The sequence below is a fragment of the Candida orthopsilosis genome, assembly GCF_000315875.1.
Source record: "Candida orthopsilosis Co 90-125, chromosome 2 draft sequence".
In the NCBI taxonomy this organism is placed as follows: domain Eukaryota; kingdom Fungi; phylum Ascomycota; class Pichiomycetes; order Serinales; family Debaryomycetaceae; genus Lodderomyces; species Lodderomyces orthopsilosis.
This window is the reverse complement of record NC_018295.1, coordinates 1,890,069-1,912,473: the sequence shown is the minus strand read 5'-3', so window position 1 is coordinate 1,912,473 and position 22,405 is coordinate 1,890,069. Positions and strand designations below refer to the sequence as shown.

General features: G+C 36.9%; 11 protein-coding genes across 11 annotated transcripts; 8 read left to right on the top strand and 3 right to left on the bottom strand. All coding sequences in view use genetic code 12, as the record gives it.

The window, feature by feature from the left end:
• Positions 1-750: 750 nt before the first annotated feature.
• On the top strand, positions 751-3,432 carry CORT_0B09230 (Gpi7 protein; the record flags this gene model as incomplete). Its single annotated transcript, XM_003868014.1, has 1 exon — positions 751-3,432. One exon carries the CDS (start codon positions 751-753, stop codon positions 3,430-3,432), a length of 2,682 nt encoding a protein of 893 aa, XP_003868062.1.
• A 32-nt stretch (positions 3,433-3,464) lies between these two features.
• Positions 3,465-4,646, bottom strand: CORT_0B09220 (Rei1 cytoplasmic pre-60S factor; the record flags this gene model as incomplete). The annotated part of the gene is made up of 1 exon (XM_003868013.1): positions 3,465-4,646. The coding sequence occupies one exon, from the start codon at positions 4,644-4,646 to the stop codon at positions 3,465-3,467; it is 1,182 nt and encodes a 393-aa protein (XP_003868061.1).
• Positions 4,647-4,704: 58 nt separating this feature from the next.
• CORT_0B09210 (Rrp6 nuclear exosome exonuclease component) lies at positions 4,705-7,149 on the top strand (the record flags this gene model as incomplete). The annotated part of the gene is made up of 1 exon (XM_003868012.1): positions 4,705-7,149. One exon carries the CDS (start codon positions 4,705-4,707, stop codon positions 7,147-7,149), a length of 2,445 nt encoding a protein of 814 aa, XP_003868060.1.
• A 120-nt stretch (positions 7,150-7,269) lies between these two features.
• Positions 7,270-7,933, top strand: CORT_0B09200 (Psf2 protein; the record flags this gene model as incomplete). The annotated part of the gene is made up of 2 exons (XM_003868011.1): positions 7,270-7,389; positions 7,448-7,933. 2 exons carry the CDS (start codon positions 7,270-7,272, stop codon positions 7,931-7,933), a joined length of 606 nt encoding a protein of 201 aa, XP_003868059.1.
• Positions 7,934-8,112: 179 nt separating this feature from the next.
• CORT_0B09190 (Arg2 protein) lies at positions 8,113-9,846 on the top strand (the record flags this gene model as incomplete). Its single annotated transcript, XM_003868010.1, has 1 exon — positions 8,113-9,846. One exon carries the CDS (start codon positions 8,113-8,115, stop codon positions 9,844-9,846), a length of 1,734 nt encoding a protein of 577 aa, XP_003868058.1.
• Positions 9,847-10,060: 214 nt separating this feature from the next.
• CORT_0B09180 (Izh2 protein) lies at positions 10,061-11,077 on the top strand (the record flags this gene model as incomplete). Its single annotated transcript, XM_003868009.1, has 1 exon — positions 10,061-11,077. The coding sequence occupies one exon, from the start codon at positions 10,061-10,063 to the stop codon at positions 11,075-11,077; it is 1,017 nt and encodes a 338-aa protein (XP_003868057.1).
• Positions 11,078-11,252: 175 nt separating this feature from the next.
• CORT_0B09170 (hypothetical protein) lies at positions 11,253-12,029 on the top strand (the record flags this gene model as incomplete). Its single annotated transcript, XM_003868008.1, has 1 exon — positions 11,253-12,029. The coding sequence occupies one exon, from the start codon at positions 11,253-11,255 to the stop codon at positions 12,027-12,029; it is 777 nt and encodes a 258-aa protein (XP_003868056.1).
• A 132-nt stretch (positions 12,030-12,161) lies between these two features.
• CORT_0B09160 (Aro4 3-deoxy-D-arabinoheptulosonate-7-phosphate synthase) lies at positions 12,162-13,265 on the bottom strand (the record flags this gene model as incomplete). Its single annotated transcript, XM_003868007.1, has 1 exon — positions 12,162-13,265. One exon carries the CDS (start codon positions 13,263-13,265, stop codon positions 12,162-12,164), a length of 1,104 nt encoding a protein of 367 aa, XP_003868055.1.
• A 955-nt stretch (positions 13,266-14,220) lies between these two features.
• On the top strand, positions 14,221-15,483 carry CORT_0B09150 (Yhc3 protein; the record flags this gene model as incomplete). The annotated part of the gene is made up of 1 exon (XM_003868006.1): positions 14,221-15,483. One exon carries the CDS (start codon positions 14,221-14,223, stop codon positions 15,481-15,483), a length of 1,263 nt encoding a protein of 420 aa, XP_003868054.1.
• A 155-nt stretch (positions 15,484-15,638) lies between these two features.
• CORT_0B09140 (phosphatidyl synthase) lies at positions 15,639-16,811 on the top strand (the record flags this gene model as incomplete). The annotated part of the gene is made up of 1 exon (XM_003868005.1): positions 15,639-16,811. One exon carries the CDS (start codon positions 15,639-15,641, stop codon positions 16,809-16,811), a length of 1,173 nt encoding a protein of 390 aa, XP_003868053.1.
• Positions 16,812-20,918: 4,107 nt separating this feature from the next.
• Positions 20,919-22,211, bottom strand: CORT_0B09130 (Brg1 DNA-binding transcription factor; the record flags this gene model as incomplete). The annotated part of the gene is made up of 1 exon (XM_003868004.1): positions 20,919-22,211. The coding sequence occupies one exon, from the start codon at positions 22,209-22,211 to the stop codon at positions 20,919-20,921; it is 1,293 nt and encodes a 430-aa protein (XP_003868052.1).
• Positions 22,212-22,405: the final 194 nt, after the last annotated feature.

The window sequence follows — 22,405 nt, the reverse complement described above, 5'->3', positions numbered from 1 at the left end:
GATATCAACAATCTATATGCAAAGGTACAGCTAAATACTTTATTATCCTTACAGTTAATTAAGCGATACTGCTTTCCCAAGAACAATAGGAAAGGAGTTTAGACTGGTGACAACATTTAACATTTACATCTACTTGTGTCATGTATAGTCTTTTAACTTCGTGTGACTCTTTGTATGACCTACAAAACAACCCACTTTCCTTTGTTTCAGTAGGTTCTCTAGCTCACTTAGTGTGTTATCAACACATCCTAGCTAGAACACTCCTTATAGCCTACAGCCAATTATGCATTTCAATTTAGCATATCTCCACCTTGCAGCAAAGGTGGAGTTGCACATGTAGAGTGTACAAAATCGAATCAAGTCTCCCCCATAACAAACTTGCGTCCTAATTTTAAGATTATTGCCTAATGTGGAAATGCGCCGCTTACAATTCAGGAAGGTGCCGATGCGCTTCACCAATAAGGAGACTTGAGGCTTCGAATTGCACAACAGGAATTACGGAAAGAAGTCGCAACATAAGCGAGAGGAGAGTAAAGTTATTCAAACGTCATAGCTCATTCCTGTTTGATGCTCGTTCTTTCACATGCTGTATGGTATTTTACCACTAAATGTGTACCTTCAATTCGAAGCTTTTCCAATTTTTGCCAATTTTGCGCGCGTTGCTTGTTGTGAGAAAAAAAAACACGAAACACATGGATTGATTCAAAATGTCAAAAAGTCCGACTAACGCCAACTTAGTTTCATTCACTCATGATAAGATCGATAGACCTAAAATGGAAAGTGTATTGGCTACTAGCACTCACTAACGTTGTCGGATTCGTGCTATTTCTATGTGGCTTCTTCCCTTCAAAAGTTGTCTTGCCCGGTACTAACACGTTTCTTCAACAAGATCTAAATTACAAATCACCATTTTTGAGTGTGGATGGCAAACCTCAATTTGAAAAGTTAATTTTAATGGTAGTTGATGCAATGCGTGCTGATTTTTGTTTCAGTGAGGAATCAAATTTTAAATTTTTACATGAATTGATTAATGAAGGACACGCAATACCGTTTACAGCATTTTCCAATCCGCCAACTGTGACACTACCTAGACTTAAAGGTATTACAACTGGAGGTACTCCCAGTTTTCTTGATGCAATTTTAAATGTTGCTGATGATTATGACGATTCACAAGGATTACATGCACAAGATTCTTGGGTGCATCAATTCAAGCAACTTAACAAAAATATCAACTTTTTTGGTGATGATACTTGGTTGAAATTGTTTCCTCGAGAATTTAGTGAATATGAAGGCACCAATTCCTTTTTTGTTAGTGATTTTACTGAGGTTGATAGTAATGTTACACGTCATCTAGATCATCAACTTCTGCTGGATCTGAAATGGGATGGGTTGATACTACATTATCTTGGATTGGATCATATTGGCCACAAAGGAGGACCACACTCAACTTTCATGAAACCAAAGCAAGCGGAAATGGATCTGATTTTGAAACGACTTTACAAATACACTGAGAAGAATCAAGATACCTTAATTGTGTTGATGGGTGATCATGGAATGAATGAAGTTGGTAACCATGGCGGCTCATCTTCTGGAGAAACGTCAGCTGCATTGACATTTGTATCTCCAAAATTCAACAACCAGAATGTCAAAGCTCCATTGCCTATATCTTCCGATTACACTTACTATGATCGTCTTTTCCAAATTGATCTAGTTCCTACATTAGCTAGTCTTTTCGGTTTCCCAATCCCGAAAAACTCTCTAGGGGTAATTACCAGGAAAATTATAGAGCTATGGCCAGAGAAGCAAAGGAGGAATATTATACTTGAAAATTGTTTTCAAATAATGAGTTTATACGAAGCGAAAAATGGACCAACTGGAAGTATATGGAAGACATGGGAGAGTTTACGGAATGGCAGTTATTTAGTAGATGAGTACTATTCCTTTTTGGACGGGGTTCAACTGGATTTAGCATCATCAGCAACAAATTATAATTACAGCTATATTTACCTTGGAGCAGGAATGGTTTTATTGACAGCATTAATTACAACTGCCATTTCCAATTTATATTTTCTTTCGGTTAGGGAAATCGCCAAATACCTGGTCATTTCGTTTGAAGTATTTGCATTAGTCTACTCAATTCATTTTCATGGGTCTTCATTAATCGAAGAAGAACATCAAATTTGGTACTTTGCTACATCATTAGCAACACTTGCGTATGGTACTTTCTATTTTAAAGTGTATGAGAGTGGGTCAAAGTTTAAGTGGTTTCTAACTTTATTACTTTCTAGCAGACTTTTGAAAGCTTGGAATAATAGTGGACAAAAATGGTTTTCTGATGGAAATATTGCAAATTATCTATTCAGATATAACCATGATCTACTTTGGTTTCTCATTGCACTCACTTATGGTGCACTTGCAGCTGCTATTTGTTTACAAGGAAACTTGAATTGGCTCTTTGAAGCACTCAAGACAAGAAGAGCACCTACTTTATCCATTGAAGCTGCACTCGTAAACATTTGTGTGTTTGTGGCAATATCAATCTCGTTTCTGTTTAAGCTTGTGCTGTATTTCGTGGATGGAAATATTCCTCCTGGTGTCTTCAAATTGATTTTGTTGTGGGTTTTGGAAAGTCAAGATGTCAATACTGATAATTTAGATATTGAGGATATCGATGTCAAGTTTCAACTTCAACATATAAGTGTTCAGTTAGCTAGGTATACTACAATGGCAACAGCGGGTGCTTTGGTGTTGGTACTAATCTGTCGTCGTATTCAAAAGAGAAATAGTGGAACTATTACTGATATCGCTAATATTATCGCCTTATACTTGATACATCAAACTAGACATGCAAATATACCAATATTCTTAGTTCTACTTGTGGCAAAGTTGGCACTAGCTAAATTAGTATACCTGACATCAACTAACGAAAAGAAATTTGTCATTGATAATCATATAGTCAGCATTACATTTCTAATGTTGTGTTTTCAGAATTTGACATTTTTCTCAATGGGAAATACTAATTCGTTAGCTACTGTGGATTTATCAAATTCATACAATGGTGTGCAAACCTACGATGTTTTCCTAGTGGGTTTACTTACATTTATTTCAAACTTTGCTGGTCCCATCTTTTGGTCCCTAGCATCACTACAATTGATTTTCGAACCGGGTGTGACCAGTTTTAGAGGCGCATCTCCAACTGACCTTACGTCCTATCCACGATTGAAATACAGAATCGTGTTAACTAAATCATTATTGAGTTTACTATTCTATACAATTTCAGCTACGAACCTAGTAGTGTCATGTATCAATTTACGATTCCATTTGTTTGTATGGACGGTGTTTTCTCCAAAATTGTTGTTTTTCGCCAGTTGGTTAATCCTAATCAACATGGTGATTGATTTAATTGGTGCTGGTATTTTAATATCCTTATAGACTAATAACAATAGACATTTTATTCATTAAGTTTACTGTAATAACTGGTCTCTAAAATGGGGTTGGTTATTGATGAATTTGGCAGCTCTTCTATCATTAACATCTTCTCTCTTCTTTTCATTCCTCCATGTCCTCTTTTTACTGGCCAATTGTTTTCTATCTTGTAAAGTCAACATGTGTCTTGTTTCTGCCGCAATAACGGTTCCTTGGCCTTCAGATAGGATTCTTTCAGGTGCAAGATTTTGTCTATAATATCTTGCGTTAGAACGATGTCCAACAACAGCTCCCGAAGGGAGTACCAATTCATTTCCATCTTGATAAATAGCATCCCTGTCAGATGGTGGTAACTCTTCGTCACTATCATCACCTTCTTCATCTCCACTAACATCTTCCCAATCACCATCTTCGTCTTGTCCCTCTTCAACAACGACATCAACTCCTTCATCACCGTATGTTGATGAAAAATCATAAAAGTTTGAAATTTCCAATTTTTCATCCTCAGTCTCATACGGTATCCTCATATGTCTCTTTGTCTGCATGTGCTCTCTAGCTGCTTCTGTATTTCTTCCTTGATAATTACAAGCTATGCAAAATCCAAATCCAACCTTTTCCGCAAGGTATTCAATCAACCCTTTCTTGTCCACCAAATATTGCGTTTCAGGAATGTACAAACCATGCTGTTTGAACATGTGTTCGGTGTTGTCATCAATTGTGGAAAAGTCTTGCTTCAATTTAGGGTGACAGAATAAACAAGTTGTTGGTGGAATTTCAACTTTATTGGAAAGCTTCTTTTGAAATTCTTTTTCTTCTGCTTGTTCGGGAGTCAACTCTTGCTCTTCGTTTGTTTCATCATCTTGTGGTTTATCTTCTGTGGCAGGCACAGTCAACAGCAGGCTCACTGTATCTTTTTGATCTTCTTCTTTAGCCTCCTGTTCAGCTAGCATTGCTTTTCTTGCTTGCTCCAAAATTGCTCTCTTTTGCTGCAACAAAGCTTCTTTCTCTTTTCGCCTCTGCTCCTTCTTTGTCGTTGTCTTCTCCTTTGTTTCATTCTGTGATTGCATCGAAGCAACTTTCGTATTGAATAAATCTTCAGTAATTGGTGGTAATTGTGCAACTTTTCTTTTCAAGTTATAACGATGCCAATCTGATTTCATATGGACTCTTTGGTCATTTGATTCAGGAAACTGTAAGTTGCATGTATTACAAGTGAACATTATGGGCTCTATGGATAATGTGTGGGAAAGAGTACCGTGTAATTGAATTGGATTTCTAATGAGGATTGAAAATGCGATGAGAAGAGATCCACAGAGAAAACACACAATAACAAAAATTGCAATTTTTTTTTTAATGTCTAAGAAGCAAAGTGCAACCCTATCCTCTTTAACTCCAACTTTATCGCCAACAACAATGCTGACTGAGGGCCAAGATATATTCAAAGATGTACTTCCAAAGCTAATGGGGACTATACGTTCAGCTACTGCATTGGCTGCTCAAGATGTGAATTTTTACAAATCAGTTGATTCAAACATTAGTGAAGAAATTGATAAACGAGGGAGGAATCTTTTAACCATTACAAATGACTTACTAAGAACCGCGTCTTCTCAAACAAACCCAGTGGATCCAATACTTTTTGGTCAGGAAAACATATCAAGTGAGTCCTCTTGGAATCCTGTGAGTAACGTGATTGATTCGATATTTGAAAAGATTGATTATACATTTGATCAAATAAATAAGAAGCAAGCTGGTGGAGAGCAAAAGCAATACCTTGAAGATGGAAATAGTCTGATATCGAATGAGCAAACTCAAAGGATAGAGAAGCCACAATTAAAATTTAAAGTACCGGTCGACAACTCAGAACAAGAACCATTCAAACCCAAAATCACGAGTAAACCCAACGCACTACAACCATTTGAGTCAGTCAACAAGCTCACCAACCCAGCACCAGTTTATGAGGATTCAATTGAAGTGGTGGACCCTCCTTACTATGCACATCCATATGAGTACGAAATTGATACACAGCCATATCCTGATTCCATTTTGGAAGAGTCCGAGCCAATCCCTCCAAATGATTGGAGCAGCACAAGTGCAATCTGGGTTGATACAGTAGATGGTTTGAATGAAATGATAAAAGAATTGCTGCAACTGTCTGAAATAGCAGTAGATTTGGAGCATCATGATTATAGATCATATTATGGTATCGTTTGCTTAATGCAAATCTCAAATCGTGAAAAAGATTGGATTATAGATACATTGGTATTGAGAGGTGACTTGTCGGCGTTGAACAAAATTTTCACCGACCCCAAAATTATCAAAGTGCTTCATGGTGCATTTATGGATATAATATGGTTACAAAGGGATCTAGGCTTGTACATTGTCTCTTTATTTGACACGTATCATGCATCAAGACAATTGGGATTCTCCAAGTTTTCCTTACAATACTTGCTCGATACTTTTGCTCATTTTAGAACTTCCAAGAAATACCAATTGGCAGATTGGAGAATAAGGCCATTACCAAAACCAATGTTAGCTTACGCAAGGTCAGATACTCATTTCTTGCTATACATTTTTGATCAACTTCGCAATAAATTGATTGATAGCGATAAACTTGCACGCGTATTGTTTGATTCAAGGCAAGTAGCTAAGAGAAGATTTGAATACACCAAATTCAGACCATTGTCTTCTAATCTTGGAAGTAAAGTTTCATGTCCTGTCATGGCAGCTAATCCAAATGAACCATGGGGATCACTCATGTATCAATACAATGTACCAGCTTTTAAAAGACCAGTAGTGGAGCAGTTGTATAAATGGAGAGATTTGATTGCAAGACAGGAGGACGAGTCGGTGAGATACATCATGCCAAACCAATTACTAGTCTCTTTGGCCACTTTAGAATCTCCCGTCGATGCCGGAAAGGTTCTTAATGTACCTTCATACGTCTCCGAACATGTTCGGTTGAATGCACGGGAGTTGGCAGAATTGATTGATCAAACCTTGAAAGAGAGTGAGCAGAATGATTGGGCAATTGTTGACAAATGGAACAACCAGTCAACTGTTCAAGTAGAGGAGCAGAAAGTGGATATAGAAGCCGTCAATGGATTGTTGGATCAGTTGTTGCAGAACTCGGCTAAATTATTTACTGAGGATTCTCTATTAAATAATAATTCATCAGTAGCTATTCCGGGTGTCATGGAGGTACGAAATCAAACCTATGAGTTTACTGACAAAGGCATCAAGAAACATGATTTTGATGAAGAAGGCAAGAAGCGTGTCAATCTTGTGTGGCAGAAATTGTGCGAGATAGATGGTGTCGCATCGATACCAGATGGAGAATTGGAAATGGATTCAGAAGAAGAGCCCAGCGAGCTTACTGAACTTCCGGAAGCAAGCTCTTCCAATGAGAAACTCAAAACTGGTCAACAAATATTGTTCAGTAAGGATGATGATATCAATCCCGAAGAGTTGATCGCGCTCCGTAAAACCAACAAAAAGGATAAAAAGAAAAGTAATCAGTTGGCTCAAGAAGATGAATCAAGTATAGATTATGCCAATGCTGATAAAATTCTCATTGATCCGAAAAAGAATGATAAGAAAAAGAAGAGATCTTTTGACCCTTATAGTAAAGATGCAGCGGGACCAAAACCTGCTAAGAGAAAGAAGGCCATGGCAGAAGGTAAGACTTCTACATACAAGCTGAAACAAAGTAGGGTAAAGAAGTAAGTATGCTTTGTAGGTCAATTGTGAGTATTATTCTGTGCGCGATCATCAAAACTAAAAAAGAACGAATTTTTCATCAGACGCGATCTCTTCCTTTGCACCAACCTCCACCACCAAAACATCATGGTTTTACCATCTCACCTACAAGGGAACTTGACACCCACAGAGATTAATTTTCTAGCTGAGAATGAACTTATTACTATACTCCCCAGGTACTCAATTAAAAAAATAAACCTAATTGGTGTATGTTTGAAATATTACAATAGTCACAATAAAAGAATCCATACTAACAACGTTACAGGTAACAGTGCCAAACTTACGAGCAATGAGACGAGAGAAAGTTCCACTATGGGTGGCTCTTATATTAAAGACCCAGGATAAATGCAATATAGTCCCGCCCAAATGGCTAAATGTCAATTATTTAAAAGAAAAATACGATGATGAAATAAGGAAACCAACACAATTCAGTGACCTACCTTGGAACTGGCTTGAACTATCCAAAATACTCCTCACTAAAGCATCTGACGATTTGCAAGACTCGGTTTCTGAGCTACGATCGATAATACAAGATTTGCGGGAAATTCGATTAATCAAGTCTCGCAAAGGTTTGAAAGAATTGAATGAGTCAAACATTGCCTTGAATGGGTTGTCTTTACTAGAGATTAATGAAATTAGACCATTTGTGCTTCCTGTGATGAATAAGTTACGTCAGATGCATGATACTACTTTGAAGCATGATGCTGGGACAAATGAGGAAAATATGGCGGATGTTACAGATGATGAGTAGCGGTAAGGGATACTGAGAGAAGTTTGAAAGTGTCATGCACGTTCTCGCATATTATTCAAAAGCTTTATCCAGGTATCTATTCACTTGTATATATCAACTCAACCGCGCTTAAACGAACCACAATTTTTTTTTTTTCAATTTCCCAATCTCTATTTGACGGGTTTGACTCATTCACCCCAATGAGCAAACTCAAGACACTAAATAGACAATTCATATCCAATATAGAAACTCACAAAGCAGTCACTGATGCTAAAAGAAACCTAATATTATCAATATTAAAATCAACAACAACAAAACGTGAAGCTAAAAATTACTTGACCAAATATCAAAATCAATTTGATTTTAGTGATTTGGATTTCGCCAATAGTAATGAGATTGTTCCTTTGAATAGGAGGGAAAATCAACGTGAGCTATTTATTCAACGATTTTTGAATCGTCAAAATCCATTTGTGAATATTTATGATGAAGATGATAGGAAATTGAAAAAGATTCCTTTGCGATTAGCAATTTTCAAAATTAAATTTGCCACGATAACGAATCAACAATGGACAGGTATAGCTGAGACGTTCAAGAGGTTAATAAATTTGGGAATATCACCAATAATTTTACTTGATTTTGATCATTTACCTGATAATTCATTCAAGAATAATGAGTTGTACATCACTGACCAATCGAATAAATTGTTGAATCGTCTTGGGAAACCCGAGGAGGAAGATGGTTTTCAAGTTAGTATATTGAGGTCCCTATTTACGAAAAAAAATGGCCATCTTTCAATAGACAGTTTGGAACTGATATTGATCCCATTATACCAAGGCACAATTCCAATTCTTCAACCAATTGCCTACAATGTGGATTCCAATACCCAAGAGTTTCTAAAAAGTGATTCATTATTATTTGCATTGTGCTCTGCATTAGTCGAAAAGAGGACAACAAATTTGTTATCAATTGAAAAAATTGTCATGATTGACCAATTGGGTGGTATACCATCCATCGAACGAAACCAAACAAGTCATGTGTTTATCAATTTATCACAAGAGTACTCAGACATTTTATCCGAGCTCTTCATTGGTCATATCAATCCAAAAGTACGGGATTTACACGTATCCAATTTGAATAGTATGAATAATATTCTAAGCTTTATTCGTGATAGATCAGGAAATGATGAAACTACAGGGATTATCACTACGCCTGAGATTATGTCTATCAATAATGATCAATTAAATCCTATTATATACAATGTGCTTACTGATAGATCAATCATTTCGTCGTCGTTGCCTAGTCTGAACAAACGTACTCCACAAGTATCCACCACCATCATCAAAAAGGGGGTAAATGTGCAGATATTCGAGCAAGACACCTATACTGGTCAGTTCACAATGGAGGACTTGTTCAAGGATAAGTTAGTAGATAAATCCAAATTGGTGGAATTGTTGAACGACTCATTTGGCAAAACTCTTCAAGTTAACGAATACTTCAAACGCATTGACAACAATTTAGCAACATTTATATTCGTTGGCGATTACGATGGAGCTGCGATAATAACATGGGAGAAGGTGAATGGTGACAACAACAAAAGAATAGCATACTTGGATAAATTTGCAATCGCTAAACGTAACCAAGGACTTCCTGGTTTAGCCGATATTATATTCAAGATTATATTACAATCACATTCACTGGAATTAATATGGAGATCAAGAAAAGTTAACCCAGTAAATAAGTGGTATTTTGAACGGTGTTGTGGATGTATGAGCTCTCCCGAATCACAGTGGAAAATATTCTATACCGGTGATATTTTCGATAAGAGAATTGATCGATTTAAGAGAAAAACTATTCCCGCTGGTGTTATTAATGTGGGAGAGAAGCTAAAGGAGTATTCTAAGATATGTGAAGGTATTCCACCTTCATTTAAATAGATATGTTATAGATCAAAATTGATCGTGATTCTTTAGTTTGTAGATGTACCCAACAGTATCGAAATGACACAAAAGTGTGGGGATGGTTCCATCAAACCCAAAATGCGATAAATTCCGTTCTCCATATAACAAGGATTTTTTTCATGTGCTTTCTATAAACTTAACTCAACAAATCTAAATTATACATCACTCGCTTTTTTATCTAACTCCACTTATGATATCAGAACCAGTATCAACTATAAGACAAAGACAGAATCAGGATCCAAGTGTCGATCCAAAACAGGGCCCAGGTCAAGCCTCGCCAAGGGAAAACTATACAAACTCTGGAGATAGTAGCAGTCTACTTGCAAGAAGATTAGCTTACTACCATGAATTAGATGAATGGCAACAAGATAACCATTACATTAGGTCAGGATATGTTAAGGGAACATCACTGTACTGGGAAAGTTTCAAGTCGTTGGGGTATTTGCACAATGAGACTGTCAATATTTATTCTCATTTGCTACCTTCAAGTATATCCTTTTGGGTGATCTTGTATTACATTAATTTCCAGCTTACCATATATGATAATTACTTGGGTATTTGGGAGAAATTAAATTTTGTTCAATTTGGATTAGCATGTACATTTTGCATGTTTATGTCATCGGTATTTCACACATTGAAATCACATTCACATAAAGTCAGTAAATTTGGTAACCAATTGGACTACTTTGGAATCGTGATTTTAATCACGTGTTCCTTGATTTCAATCATTTTGTTTGCTTATTATGATGAGCCATTAGAAAAATGGATCTTCGTTGCATTGACGTTATTTTTCGGAACTGTATGTACTGTATTTACATTACATCCAGAATTCTCCAAAAATCATTATCGACCATTCAGATCAACAATGTTTATCTTATTTGGTCTCTCGGGTGCGTTGCCAATCGTTTATGGAATTTATAAATTTGGGGTTGAAACTACGCTGGAACGAGCTGGCGTTAAATGGTTGATTTTAGAAGGAGTGTTTTATATACTGGGTGCCGTTTTGTATGCAGCTAGGTTTCCGGAAAGATTGACCCATGTAGAGGAAGAGGAGCATCTGTTGTTGCTTAATCCACAGGCTGGTAAATTTGACATTATTGGTCATTCACATCAGATATTCCATGTGTTTGTGGTGATTGCTGCTTATTGTCATTGGTTGGCTTTAGTGCAATGTTATCACTACTTGCATCAACATATCTTGGCGTAGACCACGAAGGATACGATTTTAGTTGATTCTAGGACATCAAATAAAAAACGATAGTACATAGATATGAATAGATCCTAGATATTAGAAAATACAATTGTTGGGCGTAAAGTTGCAAAAGAAAAATTCAAATTTCAACAAACAATAAATCTCACTCTCTCCTTTATTGAGGCTATTTATGACTAGAGATATCAATCATTTGATTATTGTACCATGCCATGGAATCTATAAGATAGGGCAACCACCACATAAGCAAGAGTCATGGTACTTAGCTGATTTCCAGCTTGAAGGAAACGATCATCTTTGTTTTCTAGATCATTTAGATCTAGCTTTGGCAGAATTGAAAAAAGATCCAAATTCATACTTGATCATATCAGGTGGAGAAACAAAAAAGGAAGCAGGCCCCACATCAGAAGCATTTTCTTACTATGCCATAATTGAAAAGTCAGTGAAGGAAGATTTTGGAGTGGATAGAGTAACTACGGAAAACTATGCTCGTGATTCTTTTGAGAATGTGATTTTCCTGATTTGTCGATTCTATGAGGTATGGAAAAAATACCCTGAATATATAACCATTGTTGGGTTCGAGTTCAAACGCGATAGGTTTTTAGAGTTGCACTTGTCACAAGCATTAAGATTTCCACGGGATAAAGTAAACTATATTGGAAACAGTCCCGCTCCCAGTTTTCCAACTATAGAGCAAAAAGAAAAGTATTTCAATGATTTGCAATCCAGTGAATATGTGAACGCGGTGCAAGAGTTCGAAAAAGATTGGTACGGCGTTCAACAGAAATTAAAGACCAAGAGAAAGAAGAGAAATCCATTTTCTAGACTGCATGGCTATACGTGGAGTTTTTTTGTCATTGAATACTTTTTACGTCAGATTTCAGATGGTCAGAAACCACAGAGTAATAAAGACATCAACGAGTTGTTGGATAATGCCCCTTGGACTTGAATTAGAACTATAGATAGTATAGAGTTTTGAGATAGATAAATCCAAGTATCTAATTGCCTTACACAATTATTCCCTACGATATGAACCTTTAATAAATTATCCTATATATATACACACATTTTATCTTACTTTTTAGTTTCCGTTTTTCTTCAAGCTTCTTCTAGCTTGAACTGCCTTACTCAATTTAGTCAACATGTCAACAGTAGTTTCCCATGAGACACATCCATCAGTGATTGAAACACCGTATTTCAAAACATCCTTATTCTGACCGGCTGGTGGCATTCCTTGTTTACCTTCATTGATATGAGATTCAATCATGACACCAATTAATGAATCATCACCTTTACTAATTTGTTCGGCAACTGTATCTAAAACCTGGGGCTGATTTCTGTAATCCTTCTTTGAGTTGTCATGAGAACAATCAACCATCAATTTGATGTTTGGATCAGTAGACTTGTTAATTGCTTCTTTAGCGGCTCTGACAGATTCTGCATCGTAATTGGTGATCTTTTTACCACCTCTCAAAATTATAAAACAAGTGTCATTACCCTTGGTGGTGGTTATAGCAGCAGTACCATTCTTTGTGACACCCATAAAATGGTGTCCCTTTGATGAAGCTTGTACGGCATCCAAAGCAACAGTTAAACCACCGTCAGTACCATTTTTGAAACCAATGGGGAAGCTTAATCCAGAGGCTAATTCTCTGTGTAATTGCGATTCAGTGGTTCTAGCACCAATAGCACCGAAACTCAAGAAATCCAGAAAGTATTGTGGTGATATCGTATCCAACATTTCAGAACCAATAGGCAACCCAGCTTCAGTCAAGTCGGCGTACAATTGACGAGAAATCCTCAATCCTCTGTTAATATCAAATGAATTATCAACATCAGGATCATTAATCAACCCTTTCCATCCAACAGTGGTTCTTGGTTTCTCCAAATAAGCTCTCATAATAATACATAAATCATCCTTCAACTCTTCACTCAATTTTTTCAAACGGTGTGCATACTCCAAAGCAGCTTTAGTGTCATGAATAGAACATGGACCAACTATAACTAGAGCTCTATCGTCTTTACCTTTGAGAATTTGAGATGATTCAAAACGACCTCTAATAACCACATCCAAGGATTTTGAAGATGCTTTAATTTCATTCAGCAACTTAACTGGCGGAACCAAAGGATCGTAACCAAGGATCCTGGTATCGTCGTATTCAGCTGGAAGTGGTGTGTGACTCATATTGTTTTAGGGGGGTGTTGTTGATGGGAAACTATTGCGAAATTTTTTTTAATTTTTTTAATTGATTTTTAGTGAAAAATTTCGGTAGTGCACGATGAGTTTGTAATAGTTGAAGTTGAACACTTGAAGAGTTATAAAAAGTAAAAACTTCTGTGAATAAGTCAGTGTATATGATGATGTAGATGAAAAGAACTCAACTACTTCTATGAAAAACTGTGGAAAGTAAATATATATATATGTATAAGAAAGAGAGAATTACCAGAATATTAAAGAAATGAGTCAACACGTAATAAGACAAAAAAGGAAAACGTGCATGTGGTGCAGCATATTTTGAAAATTTCTTTTTGTTGCAGTAATAGTCCGAAATATGACTTACTTTTCGGTTAAATAGCAAAAAACACAAACAACATATTTTTCAAATGAACCTCTAATGAATCATCAATCAAAATCATCGTACAAACGGAGAACGAGAGATGATGGCTCATCCTCTCTCGCATTTCCCTGACCCAACCTAGACGAGCTGCAACTGTTTCCTCCCTCCAACACGTCAACTACATCAATTACGACGAAGCTCGATCTTGAGGTGGATAATTTGGCAAATGCGGCGTGGTATGATGTCCTCTAACATCAACTTTTGTCAGCCAAATTCTAGATTGTTCGAAGTTCTTTGTAATGATGTTGACTTCCTCTTTTGGTAATAATTTGTTTTTAAAATGTAACGGGGTCGAAAAGCTTATCTCTTTCAGAATTCTCACTTGACAGTTTTGTGTAATATTTACGTTTCACGCTCACAGAAGTTTAAATTCCAACGAGCAAAATTACCAAAGAGTACAACACTACTTTAGATATCACGCAAGCAAGAGCTGGTCAGAGCAGTGCGTTGTTTGGTTTTCCTGCCACTTTCCAAAGCTACATTTATCTAATATATGACTTTGCGATCGACTAGTCACCACAAATGATACCATTACAAAATTCAACTAAAATTTTTACATCATTCTTTATATTTGGACTACTAAACAATATACTCTATGTCATCATTTTATCGGCGGCTATAGATTTGGTTGGATCTGCTACACCAAAGGGAGTTGTATTATTAGCTGATATTATGCCATCTTTTACATTCAAACTAGTTGCGCCTTTTTTCATTCATTTAATTCCTTACAAAACACGGTTATTTTCCCTTGTTGGGTTATCCAGTACCGGTATGTTACTAATATCATTGAGTTCACAACAGGCAATTGTGGTCAAGATATTTGGCATTATGCTAGCTTCGTTATCGTCGGGAATGGGAGAAGTGAGTTTTTTGCAATTGACGCATTTCTACACTGGTGGTAATGCAGATGGCGATAGTTCTATCGGAATTAGTGGATTTTCTAGTGGAACTGGTGGGGCTGGACTTTGTGGTAGTTTCTTGTTTATGTTGATGACCAATATGTTGGGTATACCAGTGACGATTGTTTTATTGTTGTTTGCCATTTGTCCTTTGGGATTCTTGGCCACTTATTACTTGCTACTTCCGCTTCCTGATCACGAATACCACGAAATCGAGGATACCTTGTTTGATGAAAGTAGTGAAGAAATTGGCATTGACACCGGTCCTGTTGATTTAGAGCTGTCCACTATTGCGCTCATCACCCAGCATTTCAAAACCACATTGGGAAAGATTCAGCCATTGATCGTGCCATTTATGATCCCATTGAGTATGGTGTATATTTCTGAATACGTCATTAATCAAGGTATTGCACCAACTTTATTGTATCCCTTGGAAGATCTTCCACGTTGGCTATTTACATCGTACAGAGATATCTATGTCGTTTATGGTTTCTTGTATCAACTAGGAGTCTTTATTTCGAGATCTTCAATATCCTTTGGTATACGAATCAAGAGACTTTACTTGCTTTCTGTACTTCAATTTGTCAATGTCATCATCACCATCATTCAATCAGTGTATGACTTTCCATTCACATCAATATGGCTACTTTTAATATTAATTCTCTACGAAGGTCTATTAGGAGGCTTTTCTTATGTCAATACATTTGTTTCAGTTAGTGAAGGAGTACCCAAAACCAAACGAGAGTTTAGTATGGGTTGTGTTAGTGTTAGTGATGGATTGGGAATTGCAATTGCTGGTTGTATAAACTTGTGGCTCGAAAAGAAGTTATGTGGGTTGCAGGTGGATAGAGGAAGAGATTGGTGCTTGAATGGGGGTTCAGTATGAAGTGCGATAGTTTTTACTTTATAGATTAAAGCAAACGTGACTATTTAAATACTTTGTGTGGTAGCGCACAACCGAATTACTTTAAGCGCGGATCGCGATTCGGCAAATCAACTTTCTCTTAATAGATCAAATACCAAAGAAAGCTCTTTTATACTATGCTAGCCATTTGTCGAGCTCACAAACATTCCAATTCCACTAGGCTAACTTTTTTAGCATCACGATTCCACACTTCGTCTATTTTATCCAAATCCAATAGAAACATTGCTTTTGTATTTGACATTGATGGAGTTTTAATCCGAGGCAAGAAACCAATCCCTCAAGCTAAACCAGCTTTAGAACTACTCAATTGGGAAAAAATACCTTATATATTAATGACCAATGGTGGCGGTGTTCTGGAATCTCAAAAAGCTGAAGAAGTCACCCATATTACCGGAGGACCCGATATATCACCATTGCAAGTGGTGCAAAGTCATACACCAATGAAGGCTTTGGTGCAAGATCCAGATTTCAATCGGGTTTTGGTTGTTGGCGGTAACGGGGATAATGCGAGGAAAGTAGCTGAGCAGTATGGGTTTAATGATGTGATTATGCCTATTGATATTGTAAAGGCTAATAAATCAGTATCACCACATGCAATGTTTACCAAGCGTGATTTCGATGAATATTCAATTGACATAGATTTGGATAAGCCTATAGATGCAATCTTGGTGTTTAACGATCCTCGTGATATGTCAACCGATGTTCAAATTGTTCAAGATTTACTCAATTCAAACCAGGGTCTAATTGGTACTAAGCGTAGTTTGAAATATATTGAAGATAAAACCAAGCCATCAATCCCCATTATTTTCAGTAACAATGATTACATCTATGCCAATGACTTCCCCTTACCTAGATTTGGTCAAGGTGCATTTAGGATTATAACTGAAACATTATACAATACAACCAATAAATTATCACCCCCAAAGAACCTAGAGTCATTGATCATGGGAAAACCATTCAAATTACAATATGATTTTGCTCACCATGTTTTGATTGATTGGAGAGAGAAGTTGATATCACAGAAATTTGACGCGAAGCAAGTACTTCCTTTACTTGGTTCAGTTCCACTGGAATCTCCATTTACTGATATATATATGGTAGGTGATAACCCTGACTCCGACATCAAGGGGGCCAATGATAATGGTTGGCAGTCGATATTGTTAAGAACTGGTGTTTTCCAGGATGAGGATTATGATAGCATTATCGCCAAACCCACAGTTGGGGTTTTTGACAATGTTGAGGAAGCAGTGAAGCACGTATTGCGTAAGCATGATATACCTATAGATTAGAGTTATAGAAGAAAACGAATACAAGAGTTGAATAAGTGACAACAGTTAGGAAATGCAATTGGTAATGAAATAGAAATTGCTCTCGTTCGATGCCCCTCAATCAGAGTAGTATTACAAAACCGCAGTCTGCGACCCACTCTTGATAATGAAAGGTAATTTCCCTATTTTGCGTACATTAAAATTCTATAGTGGTAGATCTCAATTTGTTTGTGTTATCCCCTAAATCCGTGTTCCAGGTGTAGATTAGACGAATGATACTTCACAAAGGGTTTTGTGTACAGACGTTTACAAGCGCCGTGAGAATATCACTATAGTATTTTGTGTAATTATTACTTCATGTACAATCGTCTATTTCTCTTACCAAATCTTTCTTGAGTATTAATTTTCCTTGTTTTAGAGTCCGCACGAGAGGTTAAATGAAAACAATCGGCGCTTGGTTCTTTACTAATTGTTGTCGCTCTTCACAATAATATTGAGCAAATATTGAATTACTAACATCTACTTTCTGTGTAACTTACGGATAAGTCTTTTCCCAGGAACAACAACATATTGGTTGGTGCGCTCACAAAGAGAAAACCACAACCTCTCTTGTATTCGAATCCAATTAAAATGAAACAGGGTGTAATTCACGTTTGTCGCCCCTTTTTGTACTTGAAATTACATCTTCATAAAAGGAGCTACAGGAGAAACTGGCTAAACACCTTCACGTGCTCATACTAATGACTTGCGGTTTCATGGCTTGAATCAACCTGTGACGGGAAAGCAAATCATCTTACCCCACCCAGGTTTTAACTATAGTAGCGAACTCCGTAGCAGCTTTTTACACTCCAATTAAATCTTGCAGAAAGGTATCATAGTTGATGCATTTTTTGTGGTGTGATACGATGTATCGATGTGCCTGCTTGTTTACCTTTCCTTGTTAGTGAATCTACTTTACTTGCTACACTTGGGTCTTTTCTTTTTCTAACATTATGTGTGTTCATATATAAGGCATATAAAACGTTTTGTTTTTGAAATGCGGAGGTGGATTAAATGATTATCCGCGGTAAGAAACACAGAGATTACCCGTAAAAATATTTATTTCTGGTTGTAAGTCATTCACCTTAATCCACCCTGTAGCATTTACGAGCTTCATTCTCAAATATTGCACGATATCTAAAAAGTAAGTATAGTCAGATTTACACAAGCCAATGCTCATAACCACCTTGGTTTCTGTTTTAGCAAAGATTCAACGTAGATCTTAAATTGTCCTATTCTTTGCATTTCATTGCGTCTTTTGACGACCAAGGCTAGAGCACCTAAAACAAACTCGTGTTAATAACGAATAAACAATCACATGAAACGGTTGATCCACTTTCCACAAATGATTATGACAAATTGTTACCTCTTACCTACTCAACGGAAATGTGACAACTCCGTTTAGAGTAGACAAAAAAATAATAGGCCGGTTTTGTGAGATATTTATCAAAAGCTTAAGGAAAAGTGCGCAATTCACTTCAAAGGGTATACTTTAAATCGATCAAAAGAAAGTGTAAGTTATTTGCATTTCGTTTGGGGCTGGAATATTATTCTGACAAACGCATAAACAAAAAAGCAGAGGCTTATTCAATAACATCTGAGAAATTCTAAGCAAGCACGCCTTGATGCTTTAGAAATTTTGTTACACGTGCATATGACTATCTCTTGTAAAGCAACCACAACGATCGACAAAAAGAAAATAAAAAAGATCTTAATTTCGATTCTTCATCTGTCGGTTGACTTAATCTTAACAATAGTGCGGTTAACACAGACGTAAAATATTGATTTTCGGAATTATTTGATGAAAAAAAAAAAAATTCAACTTCCAGTTCCGGTAAGAATTTTATGCAATACATTTCGGTGCTTTATTATTGTCGTCACTTCTTTCGTATGCAGTATCAGGACATAATGTTTGTTGTCTAGTACCTGCTTAGTTCTACCCGCTGCCATGTACTTCTGAGAGTGAAGATCGCATTGATCAACCAAGACAAAGGTTATGATAATTCGTAATTGAATTTTGTTTTAACTCTGAATGTGCACCATACGATAAGTGGGAATTAGATTCAACGTACAGCTAACAGGTTTGCATTATTGGTCCTTACGTTAGTGGTACCTTGTTAAGTGAAATGATCGAAACCGACCAACAATATAGCTACGCGAATCCACTTTGCAAGCTATTGCAATTTGTCTTGGCTTAGGTAGGGACCCTAACCGTGTGCTCTACAAATAATATCTCTACTTGGGCCTGCGTATTTTCCATGCATTATCTAATTCTATAAAGATAAGTTGGGTCCAAGGTTAACGCCCGTTGTTATTTTCAATTTTTGTTGGGTAAATTTTTTGTTACGGTGTGAAGAAAAACTAAAACAAAAAAGTTAAGGCGGGTCCACAATGTTTTACTCAAGTGTGAATGGGCGACTTTCGCCTTGAAAACTAAGCGATTACTTTGTAGAACAATTTATGCACACTTTAGCCCAAAAAAGGAACAAAATGAGAAAAAATTTCTTCTCTTTTCTCTCTCCTCTCGCTCAGGAAAACTTGGCCACAATCTAGTGCATTCCGGTTTTGTTTCCTGTTAACATAAGAATCAATGCATAAATCTACAGAATTTTAGCTGGGAAAAATGTTGTGATTGTGGTTACAAAATATGTAATTTTTGTCAGTGAACAAATCGAAGGTGGCTCTATACCACCCAGCTAACCTTGCCGCTCCGTAACAACTACACAAATCTGCAAGTTTGCTTTGATCGCTAAAATCAAAGAATTTTTTTTGGTCATTCATTTTTCGTCTAAAAAGTGTCAATCTGGATTAATGATTGTACCTTGCTTTGGCGTGTAGATTGACGGATTGCTGTGGGGTATAGAGATAGAGATAAAGACGGGACTTGCCTTTTGACTAGTCTCTTGATACCATTTAGTCCGTTTGGTCCGACCGAATCAACAACCAACAATTATGAAGACTACTTTCATCAGCAAACCACCTGAAACAATAGCTTTTCCATCTGCAAGATCTGACCTCAGATTCAGATTCAAGAATTTATTTTTTTCCATGAGTTTTGTGTTTAGAATTCATGAACGCCTGAAAAAAGAAGAAGAGAAAGCAATTGTGCACAAAAAAGAGTCAAGAATTTTTAAAAAAGTATTAACAATATCGCCGATGTTTCAAAAGAGTTACAAAACATCAATTTTTGACTTCGCAGCCTGGTCAAATATTTGTTCTAGTTATCGCTTCTTGTTTCCCATTTAGTTACAATACAGAAACATAAAATAATTCACTCACTGACGTCAAAGCGAAGGAAAACCGTGTCGAGCCGCCTCAGACTTGAGAAAGGGAAAACTTAAGGACAGGTCCACTTTTTTTCGTTCAAGTGATCTGTAGATCACCAGAGAAGTTAGCAGTCACTTAAATGATTTGATTTTATTCCAGAAGGAACTTAATCCAACCACCAAAAGCTTCCTCAGTAGTACTTAAACCAGGCGGTCTTTTTTCTCTGAAACTTTCCCGTAGCTACCTATTATGGAGGTTACAAAAAGGCCAGTTCGCAAACAACTTTTCTTGGTCATTAATAAGCCTCCTTTGTGCTTAGATTATGCATTTACAGGTTAATCCTTCTTATTGTTTGTTATCGTTTCAAATCTTTGCCCGTGGTTGGATTTATCCGCAAATCCTAATTCTCACTTTACTCAGAGGTTTATTGCCCATTCAACAGTATAATGGAAATACTTGTATTTGCTTTCAAACACGAGCAAAACAATCTTCTCGGAAGAATTTTTTTCCTGTAATTTCATTCTTTACCTAAAATTCAATTGTTTGAGGTTTTCGGAAACTATTCTAGACCCTACAAACTAATTTGTCAAGAAGTAATTGAATTTTGTGTTGCAACTAATACAAAGGGAGAATTACAACCTACTGAATTCGAGAATACCAACTCAAATAGATGGCAACTACAGAACTACAGTATTCCTATTATTTCTTTCTCGTTAGCTATTCATTAAAACTATAATTGTAAAACGTGAATGTATATAAAATCTCAAAAGAAGTAAATTATGAAGATTAGTCTACGAACAAGCACACATGCACACCTTTGTCTTAATGATGAACTAAAGGCATAGTCGGAACTTGACTGTCGTAATGTATAGGTGCATTCAATGACAATGCAGGTGGTGGCAATGCCATGTATCCCTGTGGCGCATAATTTGAGTTTGGGGGAGGTGGTAATTGATGTTGTTGGTGATGAAGCAGATAAGCTTGTGTAGATGAAGAAGATAAAGGTGGTTGTTGTAAGGGACTTGTTGAATGGTTTTGCAGGAGAAGAACAGCAAATTTACCAGGATAATGTTGTAGATGTTGCTGTAAACCTTGCAATGGACCAGCACTCTCTCCTCTTTGATGATAAACGTTGGGTGCATTTCCCAACAGTTTTCTGGTACTTATTCTTCTTCCATTTTTACCTTTCGTGACACGGTTATTCAATACTTCTTCAGCGGCGATAGCGGCACCTTTTCTCTTGACTAACTTGGCATGAAACAAACCACAAGCGTTACACAATGTTCTTACTCCTTTAGGGCCCCTTCTCCATTCTGGTGTTTCAGTAGTACCACATCTGTGACATTTGTTTGTGGTTTTAGGTACAACTTCAGCTATTGTATAAGGTTGACCCATTTGTAAGCCATGATTATTGGGATGCTGAACTGTGTAATGAGATTGTGAGTGATAGGATGCATGGTGTGGGAGATATTGTGGTACAGGTGCGGAGTAAGATCTAGATGGTTGACAATACTGAGACGAGCCATGTCCTCCATAATACTCTATTGGTGATTGGTATGAGGGTGGTGGAGGTGGTGCTTGCGGCTGGTGGTGATAGTGGTGATGTGGCTGCTTCTGTGTTGATTGAAGATGAAAAGTTGGTGAAGAAATAGTTGAGGTAGTTGCTGCAGATTGTGGAGCAGTAACTGCAGCTGTTGCTGATACAGCACCGGCTTGAGTAATGACTGGTTCGTGTCTTGGCAACAGGGTCTGCTGCTTATCATAGTAGTTTATAGCTGGTGAACCAAGTGATACCGGTTTCGACAAGATGTTTCCATTCGGGACTGGTGCAATGGGTGTACTATTGGTTGAATTGTTGAATGCAACACTAGATGAAGTCATTGGTTTGATTGGTGGCATCTTGAGTGTAGTTGTGTCGTTGATATTAGTATTTACGCTAAGACTAGATAAAACTGGCGGCTGTCCTGTGGCATCAACAAACGATCTAGGAGAAGCAAGCGCATGAGCACTACTTTGATGGTGATTATGAAACTCCTTATTTGATTTTCCGGTTAACTCATGAATGGAAGGTAACCTGATCGAGTTTGAAGTAGTGGTTGTGGCTGCAGTCGACATAATTTAATAGATACAAAGGGAATACTAAGACTGAATAGGCTGTTCTGAAATATGAATAGATAAATTCAGCCGCGTACTGAAGAAAATGTTTCAAGTTTCACTCTTCTATAAAATCCCAAATGTGGTGGAAACTATCTCACTTATATAGAGACTTGGCTCTTTGTATTACTAGATGTTTAAAAGTAGTTAAAAAA